The 24109-nt window shown below is 43.8% G+C and overlaps 1 protein-coding gene across 1 annotated transcript; it reads right to left on the reverse strand.

Moving 5' to 3' along the window:
• Positions 1-2059: 2059 nt before the first annotated feature.
• Positions 2060-23713, reverse strand: GDPD4 (glycerophosphodiester phosphodiesterase domain containing 4). The gene is made up of 15 exons (XM_062513899.1): positions 23531-23713; positions 22831-22934; positions 21970-22063; positions 16577-16636; positions 14919-15017; positions 12776-12869; positions 11082-11227; positions 10478-10560; positions 9465-9615; positions 8561-8785; positions 7594-7751; positions 5303-5450; positions 4111-4193; positions 2428-2510; positions 2060-2091 (listed from the first exon to the last, which is right to left on the reverse strand). Exons 1-15 carry the CDS (start codon positions 23711-23713, stop codon positions 2060-2062), a joined length of 1743 nt encoding a protein of 580 aa, XP_062369883.1.
• Between the last annotated feature and the right edge of the window lie 396 nt (positions 23714-24109).

Below are 24109 nucleotides of genomic sequence, written 5' to 3' on the forward strand. Positions count from 1 at the left end.
TGAAATACTCCAATTAAAAAGCATCAAGTGGCTTGTGGGAGGCTGTTCTGCACTGTGCAGTTGTTGTGACATCTCCAGGGGGAAGGGTGGGACCAGGGTTCCTGGGTACTTGTGGACAAGACTTCTCTGTGCGATGTGCAATTCCTGATGAGAGCATCCAGCAAGGAGGAACAAACCATCAGTGCACTGAGACTGGAAATTAATTGAAATCTTTCCTTTTGGGGTAAAAAACACTGAAGTCTGGGAGTCTCCATTGCTTGTCATCTATGACAAGGGCTGAATCTTCCAGTCAGTTTCGAGCTTAATCACTGCATGTAGGAAGTGTTGGGTGAAAAGCTTGTGTGTGGGAGTCAGACGACCAGTCGTGTGCTTAACAAGGTTACCAGACCTTGCTAGCTGTGAAGCAATGAAAACAGTAGCTGAGATGTGACAGAGCATAAGGCATTAAAGGAAACCACAGGTCTAACTGGCCAGGTGGTGCCTAGGCAAGGCTTCTGAGGATGAGGAAGGTGAGTGCAGGGAGTTACCAGTGCATACTGGCCAAGCAGCAGGTAGATACATGGATCAAAGAGCATTGAGGTGGCTTTTCCCAATGCATATTAAAGGCAGTGGTTGGGGAACCACAGCCAAGTCCCTCCCTTGAACACCAAGGCACAGGCTGAGGAGCCCATGGTCCACACCACGCTTAACCCACACACTCCCCACCTCCTACTTTTGCTGCTCACATACCCTACATGAATGGTACCCATGAAAAGTTATGAACCATCTATGTATGCAAGGCATGGGGAGGGGGATTTAACACCATCCACTCCCCGTATTTCACAGATCTGGAGCTGCTCTACAACAACTTTAAGTCCTTTAGCCTTTTTCCAAAGGAGGATCTTCATTTTTTTGCATTTCTAGCCACCAAATACTCCAGAATTGCAACTTGGAAAGGTTCGGATGCTTCTCAGCAACTCTGAAACTTAATGCTGCCCTCTCACTTGTGATTACTTCATTAACAAAAGGCTCATGTGTGAGAAATATTTATAGTCTGGATCAGGTAAAGACTACTATATTCCTTCCCTTTCCCAGTTTGCTGAAATAAGAACAAAACCGGATAGGAGAGATAAAATGTATTTAAAACATCACTTGCAATTTACAAAAAAACCATACTATCTCTTCAAGTAGGAAGATATGGCTTAAACCTGAGAGATGTTTACATCTCCCTTAGAGAGCATAGGCCCCCTCCCCTATGTGCCAGCAGCCACTGGGAGAAATGAAAATTGGAATAAATCCCAGGCTGTAGTACAGGTGTACAGACCTTCCCAAGAGAAAAGCAAGCACTTGGTGGGACCAATTCCCACACAGCTCCATCCTTCTGAAGAAAAGTGGTTGTGACTGGTCATTGCCTCAGTAGTACATGGCCAAGACACTAAAATGCCCTTCAGCCCCCATGGGAATGACACGCCCTCACCCACAGACAAGGGGAGGACATTATCCTCTTAGGCTATGGCAGGGCAAGAGTCGGGAAAAGGAAAACCAAAGTTACCCCTGCCTCTGTTAGAGAAAGGTACTAATTGTAACGACCCAGCCAGCACCACCTGACCATCGTGGTGGGTATAGTGTGCTCTTGGGAATGTAGGACACCTGCAAGGGGGGAGGACAGGAGGTAGTGTGTGAAGAGGCTGGTCTGATAGGAGAAATCTGGGCACCTGAGAATGAGGAGGACTGGAGGATGCTCAGATGTTTGCAGCATGTATGGAAACAGGGCTTACACACAGCAGGAGTGATTGCCCTGCGGGATGCCAGTGGTCTCAGGTAAATGGTGGCTCCCATGTGGTAGATGCATCTCACCATAATGCACAGTTTCTTCATGGCTGCAACTCCATCTGTGCTCTCCTACACCCCAAGGATCCCTGACAGACATGGGTATGTGAGAAAAGCTGTAGAGAGGAAGGTTGGTGCTCATCTCCACGAAGGTAAAGGGCTCCTCCTCACCAGGTGGATCTAAGCCCCCCACCAGCTGGTCTCCCCAGCTTCATCAAGATGGCAGGTCCATGTCCCCTCTCTGCCCATGTCAGGCCAGCACGGCAGGCATATCGCTGAGCTCTGGAAAAGGAGACACACAGTGAGCTACCAAATACCTGCATCTGTTCTGACAGCCACTGTGAGCAAACGGAACCAGTTCAAAAATGCATGCAGTCCACGTTGTGTCATGAGTATTGGAGGGGACATCTGGAGGTGTCTGCCCCAGCCTCTGCTTGAAGCAGGGCCAATTGGATCAAGCTGCTATGGGGTCTGGGGCTGAGATAACCCAGACTGCATCCTTCCTCCTAAATTTCCTCATGAGTATGGATGCCCATCACCAACCCCAACATCAGGATCTCAGTACTCCCACAGAGACCACCCTGAGCAGGATTCAGCTGCTCTCCTTGCCCTGCTCACCTGTCTTGAATTTGTTGTAGGTGCCATTCTCTATCATCAGGTTATTGTCCTGGGCACAGCAGGAGAAATTCTTCTCTCGCCACCTGCATGGGGTAAAGCACCTGGGTTAGGCCACTGCCTGCTGTGGTGTTTCTCATGCCCCCTGCTGCCTTGGACAGCTTTTCCCTACTTTGTGAGGGAAGCTATTTTGGGATTTTCTCAGGTCCTTATCGAGAAAGGACTCAAGTGCATGCCTGATGACTAAACATCCACACTTCATGTGTGCAACAGCATTTTGAAGGCAACTTTCTGACTAAGCCCTGTTTTCTAAGCAAGATCTAAGATCTCCAAAGCCTCCAAAATGTTTACAGACATTGGTTCTAACGCAGCCATGGAAAATTAAAAACTGTGATTTTGGCATGTTCATAAAACTGACAAGACCACACAGGGCACTGAGGCACTGCTAATGACCCTTCAGTCCCAGGAGGGCTGGGGATGTCCTTGCTGCAAGGCCAGCCCAGAGAAGTCTGTTGTTTGGTTGGACCAGAAGCATCCACAGAACCCTGGAAAATGCACCCAACATGAACGTGATCCTGGAGGAATTGGGCATGGCAATGTCTGATGGTGGTGGTGATGATTTACAGGGGTGATTGTGCACACTCCTGAAACCTGCAGCCTTGAAAACAAAGTGAAAGCAGGACCTGAGGAGAGCAGAGCAGGGGAAGAAAAGGGAAGGAAGAGAGGGAGGGAGGAAGCCACCTTGTCTTGGGAAGGGAAAAGTCTGGATGCCCAGGAAAAATGCCTGTACAGCTGCTAGTTCATCACTGTCAAACTGCTACTAATTAATTTTTTTACCATACCAGATCAGTATTAGCACTCCAATCTTTTCCTATGCCTAAGCAAGTCACAGTTAACAGCAGCCCAGACTTCTCACCCAGGGGCTTCCCAGACTTTCTGCTTGCTGCCACTGGCAGCACAGCAGTAGTGCCAGCACCCTGCAAAAACACTCCCCTGGGCTGGCTGCTCTGATCCTCCCACCCACCCACAGACAACCAGCTGAAGAGCTAAGCCCAGCACATCCTGCTTTTCTGGGGCACTACTGAGATGAGAACATAGGTACATTCATCATACAGTTGTGGTAGAGTAGAACAACCAGCAGCCAAACATGACCTACTGGGGTGAGACTGTTCCATGAACCCCAGATTTCCCAATTATCTTTGACAGAGTGGAAGGAAACAAAATGTGGTGTCTGTGACACAGACATTTTTGTGTGGAAGGATGGATTTTCTGTGGGGCTCTGGCATGTGTAGAGAGACATGGGGTGCTCAAATATTAACACTGGGAGCTTTCCTAACAAATCAGTCCAATGAAACATTGTTAAATAGTAATAACAGAATAATCAGTTCCTTTCTCACCCCATCAGCTTTGATAATTGGTTTATGTGGCTACTATAAATCCACCAGTTCTCCACTGAATCCTGAGGGCAGACAGTGCCTGTGCTACCCAAATGGAAAGGGAAAAGAGAGCAAGCAGGTGAAACAGTGAGGTTTTGGGGGACTTTCTGGGCTTTCTTCCATTTCCAGAAGGGAAACTAATGTTCTCAAGTGTAGTTTTAACCCTTCAGGTCACCTGAAAGCATCCCTCCTTCCCTCCACCTGGCACAAAGGATCAGGTTAGGATGGCCATAAACAGCTTGGTGGTTACCAGTGCAGAGCAAAGATGAGTGAGATGAGGAATGCAGAGGTCAGATCTGTCAGGATCCACATGATGTTGTACTGCTGCGGAGTCTGGAAGAAAACAGCAGAGGTTGTGTCCACCACCAAGAACCACAAGATTTGCCAAAAAAAACTTACTCAAGCTCTTTCTTCCTGATTGAATATGGCTGTTCATCCTGGTTTGCATCTGCAGTAACATCCCTTGGGTGTTTAAAATGTTTGGTGACATTTCAAAGTGGCCACTCACCACTGGGTGTCGGTGCCAAATTGTTCTTCTTCATAAAAGCAGGTCTGTTGTGTAGCCAAAAATATTTTACCATATCACAGTGAATGCCACAGAGACCTCGTTTGTACAGGCAGGCCTTGCACTTCTCAGCTTCACCCCAATAATAACATCAGCTGGTGGCATCTCATTTTCTCTTCTAAAAATGCCATTTACTGAACACCACAGATAGCCTGGAGTGGCTCCCTCTTTAAGTCTAAGGGCATTTGAAGATTCATCCTTAGACTGGACTTCCACACAAATTTAGAATTGACTGAAACACTGCAGTTCTCTGGAGAGGAGCATTGTAAAATCCAATTCAAGAATGTGAAGCCAACTGTTTAAAGTCCTTACAGAGATTCTGGTGGGACCAATGCCTGAGGTACTTCTTGGTCCTACAGATTGTTCAAGGCAGGATAACAAATAGAGAAATTATATTAAAATTCCTCCCAGTAGGAAGGCTCATTTTTGTGGCTGTTTCTCTTGGACTTGTGGAACAACACCAAGTTTGAGAAGGGCAGGAAAAGAGAAACTTCTGAAATCAGTAAGGTGCTTCAGAAGCTTAGAAATAGAGATTCTCATGCATCAGCTTGTGTCCCCAAAGGCCCTTCCTTTCTTCCTATACATGTCTCAATATGACTTCTTTCCCATTATCTCAAGGCCTAAGGTGATAATCCTAACAAGCAGGGTTAGGATTAGGGTTAGGTCATCCTGAGCCAGGAGAAGAGAGAAGGGCATGGTAATACCTGTAGCGGCTTTGAGGTTCCAGATAAGCCAGGTTTCAACTCAGGTCCTTCTTATGCAAAGGATCCTTAAAAAATGCTTTATTCATGTGTGAACTGGCCCATCGTCCCCGGAGATAATCATGAACATCCCAACCCTATTTCCCACACCTGAGAGAGAGAAGACTTCCACTTACCATGAGGAAGAGTGGCTGGCTGAGGTCCTTCAGCAAGTGGACGGCATTGGTGGTCACAGAGTGTGCCCCAGAGCACCATGCCAGGGAATAGAGCCATGGCTCGTTTACCACGTAGAAGTTGGTGGTGATGTTTGCCTCGGCATATTTCCTTTAAAAGACCAAAAGGCAATAACCTTCATTGAGCAAGAAGATTAGTACTTCCTTCAGGCTTACGCAAGGAGACTTGGGAAGATCATGGGAAATGGCTGTAATCTTCTGCAGGAAGTGCTTACTTTGGGACCTAGATAAGGAACATAAAGGAAATCCAACCAGCCAAAAATTAATCATTAACAATTAGTCAATACAGAATAGCTGAACAGCTGGAAACAAATGCAGATAAAATGCCCAAAAGGACAAAACCTTTCTAATCCTTCTGCTGTATGAATCAATGTAACAATGTGTTTGTAAAGGAGGCTGTAGCCAGGTGGGAGTCAGTCTCTTCTTTCAAAAGACAACCAAAATATTCTGTTCTTCCATTCTTTCAGCGTGGAAGATCTTCAAGGAATAGAACAAGAAGTGGACCCAAGTTTTACCAGGGAAGGTTTAGATTGGATATTAGGAAAAAATTCTTAATGGGAAGGGTTATCAAGCTTTGGAATTAGCTGCTCAGGGAAGTGCTGAAATCATCATCTCAGGAGGTATTTAAAACATGTGGATGTGGCACTTGGGGACATGGTTTAGTGGTGGGTTTGGCAGTGCTGGGATAATGGTTGGCCTTGATGATCATAGAGATCTTTTAAATCTAAACCATCCGTGTTATTCTAAAATCTTCCCACAGTGTGTTCCAAACCACCAGAGAATCACAGAATAGCCTGATTTGGAAGGGACACAGAAGGCCACAGAGTCCAGCTCTTCAGTGAATGGCTTATCTGTGGACTGAACTCACAATGCTGGTGTTGGTTAGTGCACCTCAGTTGGTTAGACCAGCTGAGCTAATCTCCAAGGCTGGCCACCCAAGTTTGCTTTGGTTGCTCCACCAACGCATCATTTCTTGACTTATTATAAGCTATTGAAACTTAATCTGATGTAAGTTCATTCTTTTTATAAAGGTAATGTATCATCAATAGTAGCATTTATAAATCTACCTAGGACCTATCCAAGGTTTACCCAAAAGGATATGCCTATGATTTTTTATGGCCTTTCAGTCTGGAGAAAAGAAGGCTCTGAGGAGATGAGCTACAAGAGAGCTGGAGAGTGAGTTTTTACAAGAGCATTGAGTGACAGGACAAGGGGGAATGACCCTAAACTGAAGGAGAAAAGGTTTAGATTAGACATTAGGAAAAACTTCTTAACTGTGAGGGTGGTTGAGACACTGGTACAGATTGCCCAGAGAGGTTGTAGACTCCTCATCCCTGGAAGTGTTCAAGGCCAGGCTATGGTGCTCTGAGAAACCTGGTCTAGTGGGAGCTTCCCTGCCCATGGCAGGAAGGCTGGAACTAGATGATGCTGAAAGTCCCTTACAACCTAAACCATTCTGTGATACTATGATTATGTGATTTTACATCCTGTGACAATTATAATTGAGAGAACATGGACATTACTCTTGTCCAAAGGATTAAAGTTTTTAATTTCTTATTCATTTCAACTAGACTTCAATGGTTTTATGCATTGGAAAGAGCAAAATACCCTATTTACAAAAGAAGATCTGGACAGGTAAAGCCATGGTTTTTTGGTGGTTTGTTGGGTCATTTTGCCACATGAGGATAACATTTTGAGAACTCCTGCAATGAATATAGAGCTTTTCATCATAGAAATTACATTTTCAGTCTGTCACATGGAACAGAGTACTGGTAGTAACAGACAAGAAATTATGTCTCCAAAACACTGGCTACAAGAGGGTGATGGTCTCTCACCACAGCATTATGCACTCCCACTGTTGTTTGTGGGAGAGCCATGGGAGGTTAAATAGTTGTGCATTCTCTTTGATTCAGTGCTGGTGGGACTGGGAAGGCACAAATAAAAAGACAAGAAATCAGGATACAGCTGTGTTGTTCTTACCAGTACATTCTCAGATCCTGGTCAATATGGAATTGAGGACAGCTGGATTTAATTACATGTGCCACCTCTTAATCAACAGTAGGAGTGAACTGCAGTCTGTCTAAATGTATCAGGGATGGCTACTTGGTCTGAACGACCTATTTCCAAAACACTACAGTCTCTGGAACTGGTCACTGGAGGGAGACATTGCCCCATGCATCAGACAAACATAATTCAGATGCACCCCCAGGATTGCACTTGGGGCTGAAACCTACCGGATATCTTCACTGGACATGTCAGTATAGACCAGATTGAGTTTGACGATATTGTGCTTTAATAGGTCTTCTATTGGTGCCTTTCTGCCCATCGTGTGCTGAAACCCAGGAGCAACAGATTGAACAAAGGACCTCACGCTGTTATGCAGCCACAGGACCTGCAGGCAACAAGAGGAACCAGTGAATTCTCAGTAGAAGAATTCATGCCCCTAATATGCCCTGCTGCTCACACAAGCCCAGTAAAGATAATGTCTTGAGGGACTTAACCCAGCCTGTCAAACAACGTTTCTCCCAATGATCAAATAATATTCAGATGCAGTTTTAGAATTTGCAAGTCACTTTTATCACAAAATAAGTATCCACTGTTCCTTGCTTATCCACTGAATATCAGTGAGTACGTTTCACACAGCCCAACAAAAGATACAGTTTTGAAAATGAATTAAAAGACAGTTTTGGTTTATAGAAAAGGCAACTGAAAATATTCTGTTCTGCCATTCTACCAGCATGGAAGAAAAGACCTTCAGCAGATACAGATCAGCATAAATCCCCAAACATCAATGGGTACATAACCTGACTCCCGTGAGTTTAGCATTCATCCACTGCCAGGTAGAGGAAGGCAATAAAGATTCACAGTTTATTTTAATTTAAGATGGGAATTTTGATGCAATATATAAAACAAGCATGGGTAGCAGGGAATAGGCTGACAATTATTATATTTATGAAGAAGTGCTGTTTAGGGGCTATGGCATCATTTGGTATATACACTGCTTTTTTTCCAGTGCTGCTGAAGGATTACACCATTGTGAACCTTCTGAGGAAATAATATTAGGAATATACTCCAAATTATGCCTTTTAAATCAAGTGAAATGCAATAGGCCAATTTTATGCAGGTAAAATCATGCAGAGTACACCCTGAAGTCCCAATGAGGAAAGCAAGAAAAAGGGACATGGAGTGAGGTCACCCTACCAGATGGCGTTTAATCTTCGACTCATTGAGGATGACATCCAGGACTTTGCGGAGCCACAAGTTCCTGTAAGGATGTTTCTCTGGAGGGCGGTAGAGATCAAATATCACAAGTTTATTGTGACTGTCTGCGAGGCGCAAAAAACCACTTAGCGTGTAAATGGACTGATTCATTGCCTGGTTTTGATCTGCCTTTGACAGCGAGCCCATCCCTACAAATGGTTTGTTCTAGAAATAAACAGATATAAAAAATAAAGAAAATCAATCAGGTAGTTGGCTCTGGGAGTCAGCTGTATCTCTAAGAAGGGAAAAAGTTTGATGCCAGTCCTCAACAGCTGGGGATATTTTATTTTGCTTATTTCTTCTGCATATGAAATGGGGGAAGTTAACCCAGGCTGTGAGGACATTGCTTCTGGGACCTAAATTGCATAGTTCAAAGCTAGCTCTGCTGTGTTTCTCTGTCCCACCTTGTTAGCTCTAAATATTATAAACAGCACATTTCACAAGTAGCTCTTTTCTTCTTCCCCCAGCCCATGAGCTCTGCTGCTGCCATAATAAGGTGACACAAAAACACCCACCAGCAAATTGTTACAGGTCTCCTTAGCATGAAGGCAAACTGGACAAAGCAAAGAGACCCAAATTAAAGGATTTACACTGACTCACTTGAGTTTTGATTCACCTAGCAGTTCCTCTTCTAACACTGATGCTGTTAAATAATAGACAGCTGGTGTCTCTTTGAGATCCAGTTGGTGATAGTCATGAAATCATAGCAAAGTTTGGATTGGAAGAGACCTTTAAAGCTCATCTAGTCCAAGCCCCCTGCAACAGGGATGTGTCCAACTGGACTAGGTTGCCTGGAGTCCAATCCAATTGAACTTGAATGCTTCTAGCCCTCCATGATGCTTACCTTAAGGAACCACTTTCCAGCGTTCAGTTTCTGCAGAGCATCCCAGGAGAAAAATGAAGCTGCTTTACCAGTGTCATTAGGGTAGACCTCTTGGATGTTAGTTGTCCTTCTCAAGGTGTCATCATGCATGAGGAAAGGAACCCCATCATAGCTGCCAGAGAGCAAGAGTTCAGGTCACCTGGGGAGCAGGTTCATTCACAGCATGAGCAGAATCAAGCCACATCAGAACATGTGGGCCACTGTGAATGCAGCAGTACAGCCTTCCTTAATGCAGAAAGTGCAACATGGAAGAATGCTGAGGCTCAAGACATCAGGTTATTTCCAGCTTAAATACTTCTAGGAGATCTCACAGAAGTCATGCTTGTCTGTGCCTCAGATTCCCTAGGGACAACGTGAAGGCGGTGACCTTTTTTGCCATGCTAAATGGTTAGTAACTTATGGTTGAAATCTCTTTTTGCTGACATCAAAGTGTTTCTGTGGTTTTTAGAGGACTGAATTCTGAATGCATAGTGATGGAAATGCAAAATTTTCTTTTACAGAAAGGTCTAGTTTAGTAAAATGTCTAAATGTTAGTGTTTTTCTCATTCAGTGCCTGGAAACAGCTCATCCTGCACAGAAAGTTAGCATTTCATGGCAATGGGTTCACCAAAGGCAATTAAAGATCTAATAATTAGGGCAATGCTGTCACAAATCTGAGCACAATTTTCTGTTGGTTTGTAGACCTGATATAACCCTCACTGTGACCTGGAAATCAGACTAGAGTAAGGGCTTGTTTCTATACTCTAAATACTAAGCATTTAAAACACACTGTAGAAATAACGATTGTTTAATCAATAGTTGCAGCTTAATGACTTGCCTGAGAACAACCATGCCCTACAGCCCCTGCCACATGACAGCTGAGGGACCCTGTCCCAGCCATCAGTAAAACCCAATTGCCTGGAGCTGCATGTCTCCAAAGACAGCCCTTAGAAGAAGCAGTGTATATTCTGTGAGATGTGATGTTTTGCCCTCACCTTATGGTGACATCTGTTTCAAGACCATCCCCACCATGCTCAATCGTCTTCAGAAATGACATCTCAGTGTTTTCTGGTGCCAGCTGGAAAAAAAAAAGGCACATGAACAGATAATTTTCAAACACACTCTGGAGGACTCTGCAAATGCTTTCTGCCTCCTTGTAACATCTCTGGTTTTTATTAAGGGAGCATCATTATATTGTTAAAGTCTACTGTTTGTTTCCTTCCACTTTAGCCAAACCAATCATGCAGAAGAATAACAGAATCCTAGAATGGTTTGGGTTGGAAGGGACCTTGAACATCACCCTGTTCCAATTCCCCTGTCAGGGCAGAGACACCTTTCACTAGTCCAGGTTGCTCAGGCCCCCTCCAACCTGGTCTTGTTCCTCAGAAACAGTGTTTTCCTTGTAAGCAAACTCATGCAGTGATGCCTTTGGCATGCAGTTCCAATGACCAGAAATGTCTCCCACCCTCCACATATTTCATGGGGAGAAAAAAAAAAAAAAAAAACAACAACAACAAACAAAGAAACAACAGAAGATGATGACATAAGTAGCAACAGAGAGGATGAAGAAATTACATAAAATAACTTCTTCAGACATACCATTGGTGCTCCACGGTGTCCAATGAGGGCTGGTTTTGGTCCAAGCGTTCCCATCTCTCTGATGCAAGGAGAGTACATCCCCAGAGGTATCAAGAAAAGAAAGAGAAGGATAGCCAGGTATGGACCAATAATTATCACCTGAGTAACTGAAAGAATTTGAAGGAGGAAGGCTAGAGTTAATCCACATCATAATGAATGAGTCTGCCTTGCCACTTAACTTTTAATACAGTCCTCCAGCTAAGTAGCTTTTGGGCTTTGTCTCATCCCTTTTTGCTTTCCTTCTTCCCCTAATTTTCACTTTCTTTTCAGACAATACAACCGAGGAAAACAAATTGGTGAAAGCAAGGATGCAGGCTGTTTAAGTCAGGACTGCAGGTTTTATGCTTTAATTACATCTCGCTATGCCTGACAGCAAGATATGGCTTTATTTCTTTTTTCTTTAGACATGATGCAATGAAAACTCCTCCAAATGTAGAACAACAATCCTCAACAGAAGGATGCTAATTTTTTCATACTCAGATGAGAACAAGCACCATTTTCAAGTTTCAATCACAATGAAGAAGGATAGGTACCTCTCCTTCAACTATGTTGCATCTCCTTACTTTTAATACTTCCCTGGTTCATTCAGATTGTTGCTAGTGACCTTCTGTGTGTGACCTAGACAATCCTATGGACCCTGAGAGCATGGATATTGCACCTCAGAAACTTGCCGACTCATTATCTACACTCTTCTCTGGAATCTGTTGACACATTGCCCAAAAGCCCCAAGAGTCCTTCTCCTCAGGAACCAAAACAGTTCTTCTGAGAAATGGGCATCTATGCACCAACACCTCTTACTTGAATGGGTTCCACCATCCTTCTGTGCCAGTGGCTCTGAGGGAATTTGGGCTTACGCTACAACAATGATGTACTAAGCTAGGAGTACCTCAGGCATGGTGGCATATAGGGTCCCTGTGTATTCTCCCCCAGCCTCCCCAGCTGCAGTTCAACAAGAAAAGTCTTGGACAGGAAAAAAATATGCTTTCAGCAGTCCATTCCATCTGTGACTTTTATTGCACACCAAAATCCAAAGATGGATGTCAGGTAGATAATTTTGGCTATATGGAGAGAAAATAAAATAAAAACAGCTTCTCCCAGTCAGGTTTTTCTGCACTTGTTCCTGGTATCTGGCTTTATCCTTACAACATTTGGTCATTCTTCCTAGAGGTGGGCAGGAACTTCCTATGAGGTAACACTAGGCCAAAAAAGTTCTTTTCCCTATCTCAGCTGGCTTCTCCTGAGATATGCTAGTCTGAAGTGGTTTGTCTGACTGGACTGGAGATCCCTTCTGTATACAGCAAGCAAAAATCAAGGGAACTGCCACTGGCTACTTTCTCCTGCAGAGGGCTAAAAAAGTTTAATCCGTGACTCAGAACATGGGTGCTTCTGCTAGCTTCCTCTGTCTCAACACAGATCACTGCCTCAGTATAGGGCAAAACAGTGCAAGGAAACATGCAAACCAGTAACACACTGGGACAGCAACAGGGCAGTACACAGCCCAAGCCCCAGCCCCATTCATTTCCCTGGGAGATGCAGAATTTGAGTCTCCTCCAGTTGGAGTGCAGGTGTGGGAGGAAAGGGCTCCTGCATGCTTCTTTTCCCATGCTCGTATATATCTTTTATCATTCAGGAAGTGGGAAACAGAGCTGCCATACCTTTCTTATCTGCTCTGAGGGCATGAAGAGCCACAGGCCAGGCAAGAAGGACCATAATGGCAATTGCCCCTATGTGGAGATAAGGAGCAGTGACCTGGCAAGGAGAAAAAAAGGATTTCAGTCAAATGATGAACTGTGCAGACAGATGGAAACAATTGCCATCAGAGCTACAGCCCTTACACACATGGATGGGCTCCTGTTGCAGAAACCAGCAGTTAACCACTCTCCGTCGCCTGTGTTGGATCCACCAAACACCTCAGGACTCAGAGGAGAGCCATGTGTCCCTGGCAAGGCCAGGAAGGAGTGTGCCCCAGCCTGAGGAGTGCTGCTCAATTCTTTACTTTCTCCTTAATCAGCTGAAGGGGACACAACAACCCTCCTCCATGAGGATATGATTGCCACTACTGATATGCCATAATCTGTGAGCATCTTCCAGTTTATCCCAATACAAACAATTCCAATCCAATCCCATCCAGGTGATAGCTATCTCCACACTACACCACACAGTAGTCAAATCATGAAACTGATGCCAACAAATCTGAGTGATAAAATGTGGTATTTACTAGCTGTGATATGAAACTAACTACTGTGGTATAATAGAAGCAGATATATTAGGTAATATTGCTAGACAGATACAGTTAATAGATTTAATTTCTTTAATCCTAAAGATTAAACAAGAAGGTCATAAGAAGATAATCACTTCTATGCTTAGCATGAATTCATGAATAGAGTTACAAACCAAGCAGAAATATAGAATCTGAATGCCTGTTGGTCTAACACATTTTTCCTAAAAATAGGCAAATATGAGCTAGAAACCAGTCCATCATCTTCTCATGCTCATCAGAGCTCTGTGGCAAATATTCCAGCTAGAACTGGCAGTTATTAAGGTATGTGCTAAGGAAAAAAATGCAACTCTCCAGATGCAAGCCTTTCCTATTTCTTAGTCCTGATGCTCGATTCTCTGAGCTGGAAGGTTGAAGAAAGCAGCAGTCACTGGGAGATGTTACTGAATGTGACACTGTCTGGACACTTGATACCAACATCTCCTGACCAGAAGCAGGATTCAGTTGTGCAAGCAGAGGTACCATCTGAGTTGTCAAGAATACCTGAGATAGATTTGCAGGGCGAATGGACATGACACAGTATCTGCAAATGATATGGGAACAGCAATGGGAGGCAATCTCAAAGGGCATGGACACCTGAAATAAACAGCATCGATGGGGAACCCAAAGGCTCTCATGTCTCCTCCTTGTCCACACTCCCTGGTGTGTGCCAGGGGGAGGAGAAGATGGTGGTTTCTCATTACCTTTGCCAGTGTAGAATAGGAATGTGCAATTAACAACACCCTACAAACACCACACCTTCAATTCCTCTGCCAGTCCACTTGCACTGCTCTCCCAGCCTTCACAAGCACTAAGCCACATAGGGGAGAGGTAATGGACCCAAACAGCATAGAATCATAGAATTGTGGAGTGTTTTGGATTCTGCAGAGCAGCTGTGCAGTCAAAGGTTACATGCTTCTTCCTCCCCAATACACGTGGGGACCTGGATGCTCAGACACTGAACAGCACTGGACAGTTCTTGCCTCCACCTTCAGATCTCCTGAGAGTTGAGGAGGCCAGCGACCATGAGTTTTGACCTCCTGCATCCAGCATTTTGTCCCACCCGACACCAGCGTTCTCCACCTGCTCCCCAAAAACCCAGTGCACTCATGCCCTCAGGAGATTAAGCTCTTCTGAGTCACAAAAGACTGAAACTGTGCTGTACCAGCAGACTGGGATGAGGGAGAAAGTTCTTGCTCCAACAAACCTACCAGCCTAAGAGGTCTGATATACCTGTCCTGGACAGCTGAAATTTGACAGTAGACATACATTTTTGGGGAGGGAAAAAAAAGGGCTCTAACTTCCTATATCTTTCTAAACTGAGACATGTTACATCACATAGCTTGAAACTCAATCTCAGGTTTTGCCTTCCTTTCCTCCAACAGGAAATGTTAAGTCATAATATACGTTTATTCAGAAAGTACCCTGCTAACAAAAACCATGTCAAGAACATCCACCATATGGAATACCTTCTGCCAGTTGTCACAAAATACTTCTATAAACAAGCTGCTCTTTCAAACAGATATCCTAACCCCTCTTACCTGGAATGAGAGGCGGACAGTTTTCCCATGATCTCGCCAGAGTATAGACAATGCGAAGAGGGACGAGATAGAGAAGCCCAAGACAAGAAAAGTACCAATCTGAGGACACAAAGAAGACATAAATTGGCTTCAGCATTTCTGCATAGGGTATGCCATCCATTTTAGTCACAGCTAATTTAAGCATCTTGAAAAATTGTTTTGGATGCATGAGATTGACTGTGCCAGTTCAGAGACAGAGAGATCCAACGGGACTAAAACCAAATCCTCAATGCTATCAATATGGCAAGACTGATTTCAGGGGTTGGATACTCAACTAAGTCAGCACTCAGGATTCTCTCTGTAAGCAGTAAAGAAAGAGGAATTTCAGAGGTGATCCATTCCTGCTTGCATTATGATGGAATATGCCTCTCTATTGATATAGATGGAGCCTAGGTGATCAGACTACATTAAATCCCTAATCTGCAGATGGAATTAATCTCTTCTAAACACAGAAGTGGCAAATTCCACCCAAAACAGACAACAACACAAATTCCTTGTCCTATGAGCTGCTTTGTAACAGGCTTCAGCCAGAACAAACCCTCCCATAATTAAGAGATGAGAGTTCACTTTTTAACCAAAAAGATCCCTTGCACCCAAGAATGCCTTTTTTTTGTTTGTTTTTTTGTTGTTGTTGTTGGTTGTTTTTTTACAAATTGTTCTACAACTTTCTGGTATTTCTGGAACCCATTTTTCAATAGCAAAGATCACTCAGCTTCCATTACTTAAATGAAGAAACACAGGATCAAGCACCAACATGTTCAGCTATTCCTTCCCCCTGCAGCCTTTGCAATCACATTGCATCCCACCATAAACTGCATAGATAGAGAAGCATTTTTAAATGCCTCACAGAGCCTCAAAAATCACTTAAGGAAGATGATTCTAACCTATAATTTTACAGCAACAAGACCCTGATAATTTGTTTGTGTCTTCAAAACTCCAAAAGCCATTTCCCAAACTCTAGAATAGAATTATAAACTATAGAACAGTTTGAGTTCAAAGGGACTTTAAAGATCATCTAGTTCCAGCCCCCCATGCCATGCACTAGATCAGATTTTTCAGGGCCCCATCCAGCCTGGCCTTGAACACTCCCAGGGAACCACCCAAAGACCAATAGGCATAAAGCACCAGGATGCCTTGGAAAATCCATCTTTCTCTCCTGCAGAGAGAGCAGAAACTTTTTTTCACAGTTGCTGGGATCTGATCCAGAAAATCATGCAGTGCTTCTCATGAAAACTTTACTTTTGACTTCATGTTACCATATGTAGATGTGTCAAATATAGGCATCTTCACCTGAATGAGTCACTGCAGGCACCTTTTAGAGTCAGTGGGGAAAAAATGTTCTATGAATGTGATTCATCTCATCTTAATTTAGAGGCCTGTGACCAGCTGGATGAAATGCATCCTCAGAGGATTCATTTCCTTCCACTGAGTGCGAAAAGAGTTTGAGTGATCCACTCAGGTGGAGATATTATTTTCATGAGTATCTCAATCTCATAAGATTAACCTCTTCCCTCTCTTCCTTCTCTCCCATAGTCTAAGAGGTTTTCTGTGCAAAGAAACACCACAGACTAAATTAAAAGCATAGATTAGAGTTACCAGAAAGCCCTGACTCTCCCCACCTTGTGACTCCAGTGCAGGTACAGTTGCTGACCTTCTGCAAGCAAACACATCGCGAGGACCTGGGAAATCAAGAAGAGATTGTATGCATCTTGGTAGAAGGTGGTGACGTGTGCCAGTGAGGCACTTCTGGAATTTTTTTTTTTTTTGCATTGGGAAGTTACCTTACCCTAGGTCTTCCTGCACAAAGTCAAAGTTTCCAGGACAGGTGTATGGAGAGAAAAGTTTCATGCTACAGTAAAAATGATTCTGAAATGGCCAAGCACACATCATGACTGCCCTCCAGGATCAAAGACATTTTCCTGGGTAACAGATAATTGAGCACTCCCTTACAATTACTTTTTGTGAGGAGAGATTCTGAAAGAGGAATGATGGCCAGGGTCAGTTATTATTGTATAAACCAATACAGCACTAACCTTGACTATTTTCTATGCGTTTATTGTGATTAGAGGCATATCAACCATGGAAGAGAAGTCAGGGAATAAAAAATGCCCTGAAGCAGCACAAAAGTACAGAGCAGACAGCAAAAAAAAAGGCAATTCTTCCACATTAACCACAGAAATGTAACAGACACCTCAGACCTGTCTCAGAAAAATGTCTTGGAGATTAAATTACTCCAGTTTTTGATGGTTGGCACATCCCTTCCACCTGATGGCAAGTTGGAGCCCTTGGGGAGGGTTCTTGTGAAGTATGCTGCAAACCTCAGCCAGGACAGAGGACAACCTGAGATGCCATGAACTGGGGACTTGAACTTCAGGACTAGTATCACCAGGTGTCAGGGCTTAGAGAAAAGTATCTTATAGTAGACATCAGTGCTACACTGAGGAGGATCATTTATGATGCAAGCCCCTCCAGACTGTAGGATAGTGGGATTTTTTTTGTATGAAAAGAAGATTTATAGATTTGGAAGAAGAGGATCTTCTTTCCTGAAATTCACCTGCAAGTGAATGTAAGTTGTTTCCTATCCATCTACAAACACACTCCCTTTCCAGGATCATGCTGATTTGAAGCAAGATAAAAGGCCAGGTTGGATGGGACTTTGAGCAACCTGTTTTAGAGGTAGACGTTCCAGGGGGGTGGGAATAAGATTACCTTGAAGGTCCCTTACAACACAAACCATTTTATGATTCTATGTTAAACTCAGCAGTGAATACAAGTGCTTCTTGACACTTCCTTTAATGGAATAAATGCACCCAGTACATGATGAGTAACATGGGAGCAGTTGAGAGAGAGCTGAAATACTGCTAAAGATCTTATATCAGCCCCGTTTAAATAAGCTATTTCAGGGTGACAAAACAAGAGCAAAAAAGCTTCTCTGCTCCTTTGCTGTAAGTGGTGTTACACAAAGACCTGGTCCTTGCATACAGTAAGGCAACACACTTAGAACATTCTGAGCCAGAAGGCACCCACAAGGCTCATCAAAGTCCATCTTCTGGCCCTGTGCAAAATTGCACCAAGAATCACACCATGTTCCTGAGAGTGTAGTCCAAATACTTCTTGAAGTCAGGGCACTCAGACAGACTTGGTCCTGTGACTGCTTCCCTGGGGAGCCTGTTCTAGTGCCCAACAATCCTCTGGCTGTAAAACCTTCTCCTAATTTAAACCTAAATCTCCACTTTACAGTTTTATGGTATTCCCTTGTGTCTTCTCACTGGTCTGTCTAACCCAAATTGCTTCCACGCAGTTCCTGGGATTGTCTAATATAAGTACAGAGTCATGAGGGCTTGGGTGACCATTATGTTTCTGACTAATACTGCCAAGGTTAGAGTCAAGGTCCCTCTTGCCAATCCCATCATCTCCCAGAATCTTACAGCCTCCAATTCTTGCATTCTTCTCTTCTTTAAAATCAGGTGTGGAAGTCTCTGCCCTCCATCATCTGCCTGTAAAGTGGTGATTAAGGGATGCTTCCTAGTGGCAAAAGAAATGGATTCACTGCAATGAGAATTTAATTTATGTCCCTCTTTTAGAATGGCTTCACTGACCACAAGGTTATGCTGCAAAGGGTGGACAGCAGATGATTAACTCCACTCTACTTCAGCATGGGAACAACCTTGTAATCATCTCAATACTCCTGGTGAGGTGTGGGCAGGCTCTGAACCTACTCTACAAGGACAAGCAAGAAGGCACTTAGACACTTGTCTCACCTGAAATATCTGCTCACTTAGATATTCACAGCAGCTGGATTCAGGTCCTTATATGCATTCACTTTATGGCAAAAAACTCAGAACTTATTGTCCAGTACCCCAGTCTCTTGGGGACAGAGTTTTGAGGTCACATTTTGGATTTCAGTGCCAATGTATTATTTTGAGTCCTCTCCATCTATGACTGAAGAGGCTACAATGCATCTGAACCTCTTTACTTTGTACAGTCAAAAGTCACCTCCTCACAACCCTTAGAAAAAATGTGGTTGAACTGCAGAAAGGCAAATGTTATCTGCTGGGGTTTAAAAGACTAAACAAGAAAAGATTTTTCTTCTCCACTGAGCATAAACAGTTCTGTAATTATACCCCTCAGTTTAACCTTTTAGCCCTAATGGGGATGAGAAAATTGTCTTGGGGAGTGATTGAACAATTGAATTAATTGAAATTGATTGTGTGAAAAAATGTCAATGATGCATGTGGATGGAGAGCATCTTTGTCCAGACAGCTAGTGCTCTCTTGTGCAGCATTTTCTTCAACCACTTGTGGCTGGTGGGCAGAAGTCTGTATGCTTCAGTGGGTCACAATAAGGTTGTGGAAGCAGGCTTGCAGGTTCCAGCTCGGTGCCATCGTTAAGAAAGAGGGTATGGTGTTCATAAGCAAAACTAGATATAAAATCTTTCTGCTCCAAGAAGGACATCACAGTGTTCTGTTCTCTGATGTGATGGGATGCTCATACAAAACACCACCAGAAAACACAACCTAGGTGAAGGTACTCTCCATCCAACACTGTTCAACCAGAACTTGGGACGTAATTCATCATGCCAGAAACCTCTTGGGCCATCAATTGTCTGAAATGTATTAGAGCAACCCACCTACCATATAGTACCCACAGTGAATGACTTATTTAGATGTGGAAGGGCTGAGCTACACTTACCAACCCATGAGGCTCCCAGTGTTTTGCTGGGTTGTCCAACAAAACCTTCAGTGAAAGGGAAACTCTGCAAACAGTGGTGTGGGGGTGGATTCCTGGTAGAATCCTTCCCTGAAAGAGCCCTGCTAGGATGAGCTTAGCCCAGCCACAGTTCTTACAATACCCTTCATATTTTGAGATAGCAGGAGCCTAAGTGGTGGCAGTGATAACTTTCCTTTCTCCCCTTAAGACCTATTAATATTCAAGTAGCAGCCTCACGCCCCCAGCGCCCTCTGCTCAGCATGGATCTATGCACCAATTTGCTACAAAGGATGTAATGGCATGGTGATGCAATCAAGCAGGACAAGTGTCCTTGGAAATACCCAACAGCTTTGGTTGGGTCACTTTACAGCCCCATAAAAGCAAGAAGCAAATGGGCCTTCACTGCAGGGGTTGTTCCCAGAGCAGAGGAACCTCTGAAATGTTTCTCCATTTGTCTGACACCATCCAGACTACTTGCATTTCTTTCAGGTTTATCCATACTCACCCTTCTGAGGAAGGCAAATGTTGTCAGCCTCATTAGACAGAACTGAGAGGCTTGAGAGGAAGATGTAGCTACATAATAAAGAGTGAGACCAGGACTGAACTAAATTATGTAGGACACCAATTTTACCTCATATCTTCCATCTTCCTTTCTGGTTTTACCTTCCCCATCACCTGCCCTGATAGCTTGCAGTCATATTCAGGGTGACAAAAACCTGAAAATGCTCTAAGAAAGTCCACTGCTTGGACACTGGCTGACATTTGGATCCAGACAGGGTCTGACCAAGCTGACACATCAGCCCCAGGGGTTTTCAGGCTCCTTAAGCCCAGGAAATCTTTTAAAGCCAGTTTCTAGCATGGGCTATGGTAAGTTAGTCCGATCCTGAGGTTGACTCCAGATCCAGAGCCATATGGTGAGGCACCATGGTGAGGCACCATCTCAGAAGTATCCATGTCATATGGGCATCTCTGGCAAAGTTCTGAGTTGCCCCAAATAGTATTGCAACTGCACTACTGGTATTCCCACTATCCATGGCCCCTGGGAAAACCAGGTAGGCTTTGCTGAATAATAGTCCATGAGCCCTAGAGCCACCACGGTGTTACAAAATCCTTGTAATTAATTATTGCTGTTTGCCCCTTTCAGAGTTCAGTCAGTCCACGTCTCTTATGATGCTCTTGATCGCTGTGGGCATGAACAAGCACCTGTCCTATTTATCACTTTGCGGTTTTTATCGCTAGCACCAGAATAGAAGTACCATTTATTTGTACTTCATCAGGAAAAAAAGGACCCCAGCAACCAATTGTGTTAGGTACTTCATGGACAAAGCTAAAAGAGGTTCCCTGTATGAGCAATTTACAGACTGACTGTATGACAACAGTATGTAACACCAGGGAATGGGTAAGAACAGCAGGAATGGATGATAAAACTGGTTGTCTTGGTCACAGAGGTAAGACAAAGCCATAACCTCACCTTCAGCACATGGCATTTCCAAATGAAAGTCAGAGTGGGCTTGGGACTGAGGGGGACTCCAGTGTCTGGAGTCAAAATGAATTCTTGGCCTATAGCTCTGGATGAATTAGATGGAAAAACAAGTGCAAATCTGTCTTTATTTGAGAGCTTTCTTATGAGAGAAAGATCAGAGGAAAAGTAAGTAGAAATTTTAGGAAAATTTTGGGGTTGGTATGTTTCCCTAACTACACCAGCCATCATATTAGAAAATTTCACAAGATTTGGAAAAGTGAAGATTTCAGGAATATCTTTCAGCATAAACTTCAGCAGCGTTTTGTGACCACATCTATAGCCTCTACCTGGAGAAAATCCTCCAGCAAAGCAGAGTGAATCAAATGATAAAGTTCTGTTCTCCTTGCTCTAGTAAACCTTTTTATCCAGAATTAGAAGAATAACTCAGCTGTGATGATGTATCACCACTACTACATGACTCAATTTCCCTGCTGCCAAAGCAACAATTTTCTTTCCCCCTAAATCTAAATCCAGACACTGCTGGGTCAGCTTTCATTGGCTTCAAGGAGGAATTGTACACATTTATCAAAGGGAAATCATTGAAAGAAATCAAAGAAATTACATTTGGTTCAGAGACTCCTGAGCTGAAACTGGTCATTGGCAGGTAGATACAGGGAGAAGGTACTGTAAACATTCGTGTTCCAGATCATCTCCCAACTGCCACTGTCTAAGGATCATACAGAGCACTAGACTGAGCTTTTGTCTGAAACATTAAAGCCATCCCTATGTTTACCTTTCAGGACTACAAATCAAGGTCAGCTTACAAGGAGCATTACTTACCAGTAACAGTGAGATATATGTGAACAAGAGTGCAGCCACAATCAGGATAACAAGAGACCAGAGAAACCAGAAGCCCAGATTCCCATAGTTATACCTAAAAATAAACCAATAGAATACTGTAATAATGTTTTTGGTTAGCACGTGGACTAGAGAGGACCAAAAGTCCTGTTCTCTGAAATTCTGAAATTTTCTAAGCAGTGAAACAAAGAAAGGCAGGGGAATAGCCTATGCTGTAACATGCAGAAGTCATTAAGAGCCTCCTTCCCCAAATCCCTGATTGCATTAACCATCAGACTAAAATACACTATTATACCTTTCCTTTCCGTAATATTTGAGCAGCTTTAATTCAATTTTAGGGAGCAGATTTGCATAACTGCTGCCTACATACTACAGAAGGAAAATATATGCATAAATCCCTGACAATTATTTCTTACTTTTGAATCTGGGAACACGGAATTCTATTTCAGTAAGATAGCTGCTGCAATGCCTGTGATTCCAGCCACTACATTTTTTCACGTGGAATGGGGGAGAAAGAGAAGGGGGAAAAGAAAGACTCAGAGAAGGAAAGAGTTATTTAGTCTCTTCCATTCCCAACTTAGAGAAGAATCATCGTCACATTCTCCTAAATTCACACTTACACCTAAAAATTTTGCGCAAGCAAAGGCAGAGTCTCAGCACCTCCAGAGTCACTGGACATTAAATTTGGATGCTGTAACCAAGATTTTAAGGCGCCAAATATTTGCTTCATGACTAAAGTGCTCCGTAGCACTACAGCTGCTCCGGAAGGTCCTCATCCCTTCCCAGTCATCGTAGTGACCTAGGGGTCAAAGGGGTAGGAGTGGAGGAGAAGATATTACTTACCAGTCAAAGCTATTGTAGTCATTTTTACCTTCACCCCACGTGTACAGAAAGACCAGAGAAAAGCAGAAAGCTGCAATGAGCAATGGGAAAAACATGCATTCCCGCTGGAGAGGGAGAGGAAAGACAAGCAGTCAGAGCTATGGCCAGCCCAGAGTAATCAAAGCAAATGGCAGGTACTTTTAGGCTGTCCCTAAAAATACGTAGCTTGGTGTTGGAATTCTAACTGAAGTAAATATGGAGAGGAATTCCCATCCTGTCCCTTGTAACCAGAAAAATGTCCTCAAAAGCATACTGTGCACTACTTGCTCCCAGGGAAAACTCATGACTTCCCAAATTAATGGAATTCTAACCACCTGACATGAGAGGAAATTGCACTGTAGAGCAACCTTCTTTGCAATTCTTACTGCCCACCCAACCTTCATGTTACTTCTTTGATTCCATGGCTTTGAGATATTTCACTGGCCAGGAGAGGCTGGTGTGAAGTCCGCATTTATTAGCTGTGTGGTGGCACAGTCAAATTGAGCCTGCCACAGAAGCAGCAATTCATCAAGCAATTACAGCAAAATCCAACATCCCAACAGATCCCAGTGGGCTCCAAATGATACTGGGCTTGGATTCCACGACACCAACCCCTTGTCTGCTTAGAGTGCTCTGCCCCAGTACAGAAATCCAAGTCTGTGCTGACTTTGAGCTCACTCACCATGCTGCAGCAGCACTTCCCGGGCTCAGCCCTCTCGCGCTGGTACCGCTTCCAGCGGCAGCTGTAGAAACCAGCCAGGCAGGAGATGAAGGGCTGGTGCTCGTACCTCTGCAGCAAGCGCCGACGGACCACCTTCAGCTTCCCAAACTTCAGCCTCTTGAGACTGGTGGGACTGGCCTCCATCTGAGTGGCTTTATCTCATCCTCCTCCTGAAACAAGAACACAAGTTTTACGGGGACACTGCTAGGCAAGCTTGCCATATTCAAAAAAGGAGAGAAAGTTTTCCCAAGCGGATGCTGAGACCAGCAGGAGGTGATGCTGAGGACATCCCACTTAATTTTATATACCAAAGTGAGATGGCCAGCTGAGGATGGTCACTGCAAATCCTCTTAGCAGTCAGTGGGGCTCCTGGTTGTAACTTAGGCACTCTGAATCACCTTTGATGCTACTTCTGCCTCCTTTTGGCTATACAGGGAGTTCTGGGAAATTAATTCAGTAACTTAAGCGCATTTCAAATTATGTCATATGAATCTGAATCTAGGATTAGCTATGGGAATTAGTCGGTATCACTGCGACCTG

Source organism: Cinclus cinclus, chromosome 2 (genome assembly GCF_963662255.1).
Source record: "Cinclus cinclus chromosome 2, bCinCin1.1, whole genome shotgun sequence".
Classification (NCBI taxonomy): domain Eukaryota; kingdom Metazoa; phylum Chordata; class Aves; order Passeriformes; family Cinclidae; genus Cinclus; species Cinclus cinclus.

Coding starts and splice junctions, on each gene's coding strand:
- GDPD4 (XM_062513899.1), bottom strand. CDS start 23,713: ATGGAGGCCAGTCCCACCAGTCTCAAGAGGCTGAAGTTTGGGAAGCTG. Junction 22,064..22,830: donor GACTACAATAGCTTTGACTG/GTAAGTAATATC, acceptor GTTTATTTTTAG/GTATAACTATGGGAATCTGG. Junction 15,018..16,576: donor ACCTGCACTGGAGTCACAAG/GTGGGGAGAGTC, acceptor TTGTGTCCTCAG/ATTGGTACTTTTCTTGTCTT.